A 12226-nucleotide genomic window follows, 5' to 3' on the forward strand; every position below is an offset into this window, starting at 1 on the left:
AACATGAAAGTTTGATTAAAATTCTTTACACAATGCATAATACCTACTTGGTGCGTGCAGATGTCTAACTAACATCGATTTTATTTCGACGAACGTCAGAGAAATGAAAATATTTGAGAAAAGGTATATATTTCTGTAGCTAGATTTCAATATTTAAAAGCTGCAATCATGAAAGGTATATTATTATATGTAATTTAAAATATCGCTTATAGTTCTAATTCTCAGTTTTATTTCTAAAAATCTACATTCTTCTCAAGAGATTCGTCTATAGGAGTACGAAAGTCCTATTTGAAGAAAATATATGTTGTTCATTATCGCTAACATATCTCACCCTTATGATAAATGTTAAAGATAAAGACACAATAGTAAGTCTGTGAAACCCTATGTCACGAAGAAGCGACTTGAAATATTAATTATTATTATCTTCTCTCACATAATTAATTGAGTTATCAAAAGAAAGGTCTTTACAATACATTTGGGAAACATTTTACTTTATTCAAACATTTTATTAATTAGTAAACTTGTTAGGCGTTACATATTGTACAATTGAATAATATATAATAGTAATTTTTATCGCAATAATTATAACACAAGTAACATCGACAATCTTTTATTATTTATACAAAGTTTTAAGATGGTAAGACAGATGTAGATAATTTTGTAGAAACTTGACGTTAGAATATATAATGTTCTAGATTTGCATTTTAACAATGTTGATGGCATTATAGTGCCAGTAATAATAAAGTACGACATTAGGGAACCATCAATCATATCTCGATCAACTCCGGCTTAATCATGTTTTTGAAAACTGTTCGAAACTTGTTCGGAAAGATTTCCATCTATATTAAATTGTACTATATAAAAACCATTTTCAATATTTGTATTCCTATTTACCCAAACAGGAATAAATTTGGTCTCTCTGTTTGTACTGATTAATCTGTAAAGCATTTGAGTAGAATTGGATACGACTTTCTTGCGAAGGTAAATAAAATAGAAAGCTTTTACCTCTAAATCATTTATTATTTATCTACATTTAAATTACATGTTACATCAATCTTTCTTCTTATTTTTTTGTTTGCAAGTAAATGTTTACTATTCGTGATCTTTAATTATATTTCTCCCTAAATCACAACAACATTTATTTATTTGTATACTTTACCGACCTTGTAAACCTTTAATGCGTTTATAAGATTTATACTAGTCAACTAAACTGTAACTAAATTACGCGGTTACCTTTTAACATATGACTAAAATATAGCCGTAGACGTTATAACTCATATTAATATTATTTCTTACCAGCAGCTTAAGAAATGGAGACATTAGTGTCATCAATCATGTACCGATCTGCTCAAGCTCAATATCGGTATTCTCCATCTACTTATAAATCGAGGGAACTGGGTCAAGAATTATCAAATTCTGGCTGAACACACGCTGCTTAGCTTTTATTAATATTGTATATTTTATAGTTTAGAATAAGCCCTATTTATCCTTCTACTCCTCAAAATCCTAAAATGTATGGCACTTAAAAGCTCACAATTTTTTTAAACAGCAAGTAAACGGGCTACTTTTACATACTTAAGTGAATATTTTTCGAATGATCATCCACAGACTTTTCAGACCAATTGCAATCTAGGAATTAATAAAATAAGCTAAAATTTCCGCAAATAAAATCTATAACATAGCAAGCATCACATTTAATCAACTCGAGACGATTACCAAAACGGCTTGTTTAAACGGAAGAATGGCATTGTATAACGGAAATAAGGGCCGTGTGCTACGAAAGCGGAGAGAAGTAAACAGTTATGAGTGCTACGCGCGAATACAATTGGAAAATCTGCCGAGTCGCAAATAATAATGCTATTAGCTTTAATGGAGTTCGTGTAATCAGACGGTTAATTAAAATATCGATATCGTACACCATCGCGTTTAAATATCAGTGGATTGTTATGTTTATGCTGGTTATTACGTTATTTTAATATTCAGTTTAAATGATTAATTACAAGATACATAGTTTACTATCCAACTCTTTAGAAATAAATAAAGCCTAATTTAAAGCATAGGTTTATTCACATTAATTGGCTGCAACCAATTACACAATAATTGTAAGGTTTGTAATTTTGCCCACAAAATAGGGGTAAACTTGAAGCTTTAGTACACTTAGCTTTAGCTCATTGGTCGAGTGATAAAAATGGTGGTCATATGGACTATTCCAAATTAAACTTAAAGCTTTAACAGGTTTAATGAAATATACTCAAAGTTTGTGAACTTGCTATTTTATTTAGAAAAAGTATCAAGCAGCTCACTTTACATTAAGTAGTGCTCGCTCATAAATATGTGCAACAATCATCATTCATCATTATATAACCTGACTACAGTTGCATGCTACTCATGAGGACAAGATGGAATGCCTCAAAAAAGTGAATCTACGTTACATCTTTCAATACAGATTATATCATTCCTATACTGCAGCTATAAGGTACATAGATAAGGCGCTTTAATGTTTAAAATTGCCAACTTAAAGTAAATGAGTAAAAATACTCAACTTACTATTCGAATTGTTCTAAAGTGTGTGAGTTTGTACACGCTATATAGACGTTCCTATCCTATAAACTACGCCATCCATTGCGGAAATTAATTTGATTACGCAAGGTTATTCAGATGGAAACAGTAGATGAAAGCAAACTTAAATTGACTTGTTTCTGATTAAAATAACAGACTGCAAATATTAACTGTAACCGCAGTGGAATGCTTAATTAAACAATTTCAAACATTATATCAAGAGTTTGCTTTAACACTCGTGCGTAAAACTTGCTTGCATTTATGAATGAAATTACGGACTATAATTGTATAGCAATCATATTATTTAAATTTAATAAGTAACATTATATTATGATGAAACCATGCTTAGTTGTACAGAGATGTATTTTTAAAAATATTTACTAATACTTATACCATATCGGAAAAAAGTGTCGTCACCATTACACATTATATTTCTCGAGAAATATATACTTATATATTTCTCGAGAACTATAATGTGTAATGGTGTATATAAATTAATGATTTAATTATGTATTGATACGGTCAATTTACTCAATTATTTATTGTACATTATATTATGCAGTACGTCCACGCATTTGAAGTCACGAACACACTTTATCTAGAGTTAAAACCATTATAAAATACATAGAGTACCTATAGTTACCTGTACTAAAAGAAATATATAATATTTATTACATTAATGATGTCTATTCATCCTTTGTGCGTAAAGGTCGACATTGAAAGAAGACCTGGTATCAAAGTAGCTTATCACTAAAACCAACTTTTCTAAAGTTTGAGCCCCGATAAAGCGCTTAATGGCTTAACAAGTTTCTCTGACAGAGCTTTTTATCTCTACTCATGGGATTAACTTAAAGATGATAGTGCATTTTTTTTGTTATACTTGACATTAAAATGGGACTTACCTGATTTGCTTTGTTAATTTGTTTCTTGAGCCCCGCGAAAGCCATGTTTGTGTCGTCAGCTTATCTTAATAATCTGAAAATAATGAGAATATTACATTAAGTATAAGCTCAAAGGCAGTTGATGCTACCAAAAATGTTTTGTTTCAATCATTTTCGGTTATGATTGTTCTGAATCTGTTTCGATCAGATGCCCGATGCCGTAGGCAGCTCCAGCCTCTGTCAGCGATCACAGAGAAAGTTCTAGAACAGCAGAGTTTGTTACTGGCAGCGTGCCACGCTTGCGGATCGATACATTCGCGGGAAACGTAAGTAACATTATGTAATCGGAGCCGGGTCAACAATAACGCTCATTTAAACCCGCGAGATGCAGTGAAGCGATCCGCAGCGATCACCTAATTACCCTCGTTGCCTCAAGTCTGCCTAGAGAGCATATGAGATGCCGCGATTGTGGTTGGCAGCGATGAGAGCGAGCTGTTAAACTGTATCGTTACGGACAACATTTCTCGATTACATTTTTTAAGGGCGACAATATATTATGTTATTTTTTATACTTATTAAATATAGCCATTTAAGAAACAATAGATACTCCAAGATTGGCCTTTCCTTTACTTTTACCTCCAAAACGGAGACATTTATGGTGTGTCCGTCTCCTTTCTGTCTATTTCTTAGAAGGATCTCAATGCTAAAGAAAGAAAAAACCAAATAAAAATTAAGCAAACGAATGCTTCCTTTCTATAGGAAATCCTAAAAGAAAAATATTTTTGACATAAAGGTCACTCAAGCTTATTTTATGCCCCAAATAACTTATTGGTAGCTTTTAGGTATATTTGTACAAAAGTGTGCGAGAAAAAGTCTGTATAAAATGAATTTTTCATGCGCACACGAGACGAGCGAGCCATGGCTAATTCGTGTTAGCCATTTTTTTCGTGCCTAGAAACATAAAGGTCGTGATTGTGACCTTAAAATTGCGTGTTTAAATGTTTTTCGACTCTAATGTTAAGTATATTTTAATATCTATACGAGTAAATAAAATTTAAATGTCGGTCTGGACATCAAAATGGATGCCCTTTTAAAATATAATGCACAGCGTTAAAATGCCCATGACATAAGCTACTTTTGACTCTATAAATATCAAAGGTTCCTGCGGAAATGCGAAAATACGCGCGTGGGTGCACGTGGGCGGAGCCATGCGGAGATTGTGGGAATCTATAGACTTCATAAATGTCTCCTCTCATTTAGCCGACAGTTTTTCTTTGTAAAATCTCCCTTGTTTTTATACAAAGTTTAAATTTCACTATATTTAGGGGACGTGTAAAAAACTGATAATAATGTTTTTTTTTTACAATACATCAACCAATTCAAAATCTATAAAAAGTGAAAAAATACTGAAATTGAATTTTTATTTTATCAAATACTAGCTGACCCGGCAAACTTTGTACCGCCTAAAAATCTATTTATCATATATATAACATAAAATATAGCCTATGTTACTCGTGGATAATGTAGCCTTTTCGAATGGTAAAATAATTTTTAAAATCGGTCCAGTAGTTATTGAGCCTATTCATTACAACCAAACAATCAAAGTTTTCCTCTTTATAATATTAGATTTGACTCCAAATCTAAAGTCATCAAAGACTGTCCAATACTGATAGTAGGTACTAAATAATGAATATGAAATCAGCGGGCCCGATCCTGTTATTCTTTAGGCGGGCAGTACATTTGAGACGGGAAATGAGAACAAGAATCCGAAAAATAACGAGAAAGTATCTGTTTTATACGTAAGCATATTTTAAATTGGAATTTCCAAGAACTCATGATTTAAAATAATACCTAATCGTCATTAGAGTTTAAAATTTTTGGAGAAGCCTCTGCTTAAAACATCGTAAATTGAGAAATAGCCAAACCTTTAACCCGTATGGTTTTGGCCGGCAATGATGCTGCTCTCTCATATTTAAAGAATTGATGGTCAATATTATTAAGATGTGATATTGGTATAGATAGTCAATATTCCTTCGAAGTTTCATCAGCATCATTTTTCATCATGCCAAAAATAAATAAAGACTTAAAGATACATGATCATGATTCATCTAAATATAACGCGCTGAAATTATTCGAAATCCCATAGCAATCTGCTAATTATGTTGCTAGCGCGAACCTAATTAATGCAGTGCATATTTAAGTGCCCTGTTTATCTTGACTGTGCTTCACGCCACTCATCATCTCGGTACATTCTCGTAATCGCATCTCCGCCCGCCCTTGGGAGCTTCGTAAGACTGTACAGGTCAGCTATTGTTATTTTTTTATTAAAATTATATTCTTATTGGAATTGGAATACTATTGCGTAACAATGCTCCACCGCGTCTCTTTGCCGCAACGTTTACAGTAAACCATTTATAAAAATAATGAATTCCTATTTAAAATAGAACGAGCATAGAATAAAATATAACAACTATAATTACGACACTCACGACAATTTTTCCATGCTGTTAAAGGTTTAAAACATAGGTAGTACATAGGATTGCGTGATACATTTTTATCGCTCTACTTTGCCTACGGTTCACACAAATAATTTCTTTTTAACATTCTCTATGTGTATGTATGAAATCTCTTTATTATTTATTCAGTCAACGTACACATAAGTAATTTTGATACATTCTGAAGGTCAAAATAGAGTGCTTCTGTAAGCCTATGATACATTAATAGTAGAAGACGAGAAGTATGTCATAACTTCTCACTTATATTGTTGTACCCGAAGAGTGACTCTAAGATAATCTCTTAAATTAAATTGACTAGTAATTGAGCGTTCGCGTAGCAGCACATAATATGGCGCCGTGTAATAATATTTAAAAACTCAATTACATTATACCTTCCGGAGTTTAAGACTAGATTCTACGCGAATATACTAAGAAATTATAGATAGAAAGAAGGAATTATATTTGCTTAGATCTCGACTACGTATACACAAAGAGAATCATATTTTCGTAACTTATAACTAAATGAAATGAAGCTGAAATTAACTGAATATAAGCACGTAATAACGTATTACGAAACATCAAACGATATTACACATTGTTACTGACAAGAAAATAATACCTTCAATACTTGTATCTCCTTTTGGGGTTCCTATTTCACAATACACTGTCGGCAAGGGACTGTGGTACTAAAATTGCTACGTTAGCGCTACGGCGTAGCAGACGACGGTTCTCGTAGTTCGGGCGCGACTGAGACGATTCGTAGCGGTATGCAAGTGCGCGCGCATCTTCACCCCCTCACTACGTGAACCCAATATCAATCCGCAATTCTATTTCGAAATAATTCACCCATCCTGTTTAAATTGGACTTACTGGACCCTTTGATACCTATATAAATTAATAAAAATTACAATAAATAATTAAGAACTAGTCAGCGTCACTCAACTTCTAATGAACTCAACGGGAAATTATCCTAATGAAAATCTTATATATCAACACCAAAATAAAAACCCACACCATCCTTTATTTGAAAAGATTTCTAAAAATACAATTTCTTTTATCCGCTACATTTTAAATTGTTTGTATAATATGTAAGAAGCAACATAATATCTTTTTTGTTTCATCACTGTGACCACCCACGTAAATAATTAAAATTATGTTACCAACTTCAAATAAAGACGTTTTCTTATTTCTGAGAATTAATAGGTACATTATTAATTTTGCTTCACCATGCCCTTCAACAACCACAACATATGCAGTCATGCAAACATTGCTGCTAAGAGGCAGGTAGAAAGTGTGGCGATGGTACTACCGCAGGATAACCACAGGATTCCGGTACCCTTAGTATGAGTTTTAACGTTGTCATTAAAATGACTGTTTTTGTATTTGTTTCGTAGTTCCCATATATTTCCAATCAGTTCTGATACAATCAGTTAGGGGCGCTGAACAGTCATTTTTGTAAAAACGTTATAAATCATACTAAGGGTACTGACCATCATCTACAAGAAACAAAGAATATCGTTTATTTGCGTACCTGCAAGTTTACATGTACTAAGTTACGCGAAATGTCTGGAAACCACTTTACGTTGGAATTATTGATGAAGTAAGCTATTTGGGGAGCTCGTAAAAAAGGCGAGATACAACCGCGCGTACAATTTATTTCGTATTGGACTAAAGAACTTTGTCCGTTAGCGGTCGCAGAGCACGCTCGCCTCCAACCGCTAAGTTTGTCCTCTACTTGCTAACTAGATTAATTTTCCCGCTCAACACCCTGAACATTTTAACTTCAAGTTGGCACATGAATTACAGCAATTACAGCAGTAATAAAGTACACATATTTAACTCTACAGCTTTCAATACACGAGTAGTAATTACAGAGACCATAGTATAGAGTTATTTACGATACCGTCCAGTTGAATGAATAAAACATGTCCGATAGCTTTGCTTTGTATCACATACTCTGCGCGGATATTTTGGTACTAAAATCGTTATATCGGCTGACAGCGGAAGAATGATTTACTTTTATCCTAAAATGTGTGATAAATAATTATGTTTGAGTAAGTTTTTGTGTAGTTTGTGAAAATGAATGTGTTCTTTATATGTAATCAATCGGCTTTGGTTAGCGCACCTACCTCTAAAATACTCTACATGATTGTCATATACCAGTATCTACAGTATAAAAAGTAAAGAAAAAAGTTACAGTACTTATATAAGATGAATATTTGTGTCAATATCATAAACTGTATATTATTCATAATTATAAGGCAGACGGGCTACCTGATGGAAAGTAGTCACCGTCGCCTATGGACATTTGTAACACCAGAGGAGTCGCCAATGCATCGCCAGCTTTCATCGGCGGCTTTTCCGCCGGATTTCTCGATAAACTTAGTAAACTTATAATCTTAGATAAATTGATAAATTACACGTATATAAAGAAATAGGAACAACTTGTAGCTTACGTTAATAAAGAACTCTATACAGATACTATGAGTAATTAGCAAATATTTGAAAATTATGTTCAGAGGTAACAAAATTAAGTGAGAACGCAAACTTGGTTGTACCCGCCCACTGGTCTCCACCTACGAAAATTCACTACAAAATCTCTCATAACAACTTTATAGTATATATTTAGTAACGGTTCATTCAATATAAACAGATAAAATTAACGCTACAAAGAAACAAAAATAGAAGGTTATTTCATTGGCTCTTGATCGTTTCTTGGAATTCCAAGTGGAGTTGTTTCCGTTACAATAATTACCTGGAAGCTCTCGAACCTCATAATACTCAAACAAAAACATTTTTGAACTTAAACAATACCTAATTGAGTTCCGAAATTCCAATGACTGGTTTGTCGCGTGATTCTCGTGATGGTAAGATATACGAGTATAATTCGATTATCTTGTACGCAACTTCAGCATTAACAGAATTTTATTTAGGTCTCTTTCGGAAATTAAAATCTTCGTTTTATTCATTTAAGCTTCATTTAGTATAGTCCCCGTAAAATTACTAGTCCGCTCTGAATATCAAAATGAATCGCGTCGCCAATGTCGCATATCAAATTGTATGACTACACCTGCTCGCAACAACTTCAGAGCGGACTAGCAGTTTGGCGTGGACTATAACTTTATTGGTTATTATTTCTTACCACACTTCCTAATAAAATAAAGTAAAATAAATAACATATTATACAATTAAGAAATTTTACTTTGTGTTTTCTTGTGACCTTTTATTTCTTTTAACCGACTTCAAAAAGGAGGTGGTTATCAATTCGGCCGGTATCTTTTTTATGTATGTACACGAATTACTCCGCCGTTAGTGAACGGATTTTAATAATTATTTTTTTATTGTGTAAAGACGAGCTGAAAGTTGGTCCCATTTAAATATGGTTATGATCCATCGATGGGTTCTGGAGAAAATGAGGGAAACTCCTCCACCCATGTAAATATAATAGCCATAACTTCGCCGTTTATGAACCTATTTTAATGCCTTTAATTTCGTGTGTGGAAAATTGCTACAAGTTGGTCCCATTTAAATATGATGAGGATCAGAGAGGGTTCTGGAGACAAAATATGTAACTCCTCAACCGATGGGAATAATTGAGTTGTGTTTTAAGATATTTGGTGTAGGTTCTAATGAAATTACAAAGCCAGTTCATCATTGACTATTTAAGGGTCTGATAATGTGGCTCGGACACAAAATATGTAACCCCTCAACCGATGGGAATAATTGAGTTGTGTTTGAAGATATTTGGTGTAGGTTCTAATGAAATTGCAAAGCCAGTTCATCATTGACTATTTAGTTACGTTAGGTTGGAACAAATAAGACAATAAAAAACTAAGCGAGCAGGGTGCGGTAGCACCCTGCGAGCGGGCGGTTCCAATCAATGTAAATTCAGACCTTACCTTAATTCACGATCACGTTTATACAATTTTATATTGTATTAATATAAATGTTATTATGTCATCACTAAAAAGGGTGAAAAAAAAATTTTAACAAAAAAATACAACCGACTTCTATGTCACTACAAAGTAAAAAATAATTGAAATAAATGTTGGTTTGGTACATATTTCTGAAGTCGGCGCTCATATTAGACACGCAGTTTACATCGTTATCCAACGAAATATATAGAGATAATTTTTTTTTTACTATTTTCGGTATTTTTTTAATAATTTTCATTGGAATTCATTTTTTAGTTCAATTTAATAATCATAACGGTTATACTAGAGCCGAATGCGTGATATGACGTTCAGTAATTGGATATAAATGAGGTCTCTAAAGTGAACGCGCCCTTAACTATATTTTACAAAATATGTTGTCCGTTTTCATACTTCGCATATAAACAATGACATCGAAATTTTGAGGATTATTATCTTGGATTACCACGTAGGCTGTCCAGGAAATCTACACGCACGAACTATTTGCAAATAAACTCGCCGGGATTTTAGTGGCGCTTAACTCAGCTCTCATATTCTAATATTTATCAAATTTATACATATAGCTTACATAATAGCCCTCCGTTAATACTTAAGTGAGTATTTAAATCATTCAAAAAGCCAACCCCTCCACCTACGCTCAATACGTTAATGCACGTTATGTCGATAAACGTATCTTTTACGTTTTGAATAATGTGGTTCATCTAAAAATAAACTGAAGCGACCTTTATGAATGTATTCCAAAGTACGTCAATAAAGGAGCTCGATAAATGGCCACGTAAATAGATTTACGAAAATGTCAGGCAAGAAAAGCTAAAGTTGTTACTTAGGGCTATATTATCTGTGACTGTATATGAAGTTCAGGTGAAGGGATGCTTAGTGGCAAAACACGTTCAATCTGCGTCAGGTTTTATATAATCCGCGGCGAGATATTGCCTTCGAAAACACATTTCCACTTCTCTCCCGTGCCAAATCTTTTCTCACAGTACTTTATACTATGATATTGCTTTTACGGTGAAACATTTTACAAGTTTCCTAATCTTAGTACTACGTAATCTCTTTGGCTTTTTATTTCCAATCTCAGAGTGAAAAGACCTCAATTATTAAGATTCTTTGATAAAATGAGGAGGTACTTGTATTTTGATCACAGCCTCCACATTTTTATATTAAACCTATTTAACCGTACGCCAAGTCTCAAATTTAAGGTGCCACAAAAACGAGTCTATGAATGCCAATCTTGATAGGCAATTTTAAATGGGGTTAAATATAATAGCCACAGAGGAAGATTACCTTGCTAATTGCATAATTAGAATAACTCAATTATACAGAGGTAATTTTATTTGTTATTTAGCAGAAATAAATCAAATTATTACAACTACCTCATAACGAGTTGCTATATTAAAAGCTAAATTTCGAATATCTGATGTAAATGTATAAGTTCAATTATTTTTAATATCGTTTAAAAAATATATCAAACTGCAGGTATAATGGGAACGGCCACATGATTAACGTTTTAATGTGCTTTATGGATGGATTAATGGACATGACGACAAGAATATCTATGGAGAATATTTTTAATACCAGCTTTTAATAGACATTTAACTTGCAGCAGGGACCCTATATTAATTAATTTATATGGGTCTATGGAACAGCTAAAGAAAATTTACTTCATATTTTCAAAAACTGTGCCTACTAAAAGAAAATTATGGAGGAAATATAAAAATTTAGCTTGCGTTATGGCACTTAAACGTTCATATCGCAAGAGCGAGGCAAATGTGGGAAATTTGTATGGCATTCGTCTCGCCTTGCCTTGGAAAATTCTCAGCGCTCCGAAGAAAAGTCGTGGCGAGAACTTTGAAGATCTTGCCAAGAATACGGGACACTTATACGTACAATCTCGCGGGCAGTGGCGCGACGTGGTTGCACTAAACATTTACTACGTTTACAGCTTCTACACAATAACTTTGCCGTAATACTTCCCCGCAAGATTTTTGCATTATTACCCAGGAACTTTAATAAGTAAAATAAAAAGTAAACTACGTTACGTTCGTAACGAGTCACACGTAGCCGAAGTATAAAGGTAGTAGTTTGTTGTTAGATATGGATAAATATTTTTCTATGGGAGGTAACACACGAGCTTCGTGTCGGCGACCATCGGCGACGGTCGGTGGCGACTGGCGACCGGCGACCGGCGACGATATTTGGCGACGATCGTCGGCTGTCACAGTTTTAGCGGGCTGTCGTTAATCAGCTCTCTATACCATAAAATCATTTAACTGGCCTCAATTAGTTAAGGTATGACTAGAATAAACAATGAAACCAAATCGAAAACCTCCGAACGAAGAATGAATTCGAAAAGAAA

The 12226-nt window shown here is 33.5% G+C and overlaps 1 protein-coding gene across 7 annotated transcripts in view; it reads right to left on the minus strand.

Annotated features, from left to right (window-relative positions):
* EndoA (SH3 domain containing GRB2 like, endophilin-A) overlaps positions 1-12226 on the minus strand; it is a 55413-nt gene that overhangs the window by 17359 nt on the left and 25828 nt on the right. For 6 of the 7 annotated variants that reach the window (XM_073081951.1, XM_073081950.1, XM_073081954.1 and 3 more), the window contains one exon: positions 3462-3534. In XM_073081951.1, coding sequence (XP_072938052.1) covers positions 3462-3506 — 45 coding nt within the window. In that variant the 5' untranslated portion in view covers positions 3507-3534. Of the gene's footprint in view, positions 1-3461; positions 3535-6554; positions 6707-12226 lie in introns of those variants that run through there. The other variant, XM_073081952.1, reaches the window with a different exon arrangement.

This window comes from Epargyreus clarus, unplaced genomic scaffold, assembly GCF_041222505.1.
Source record: "Epargyreus clarus isolate Ecla_fem2 unplaced genomic scaffold, WU_Ecla_fem_2.2 ptg000017l, whole genome shotgun sequence".
Taxonomy (NCBI): domain Eukaryota; kingdom Metazoa; phylum Arthropoda; class Insecta; order Lepidoptera; family Hesperiidae; genus Epargyreus; species Epargyreus clarus.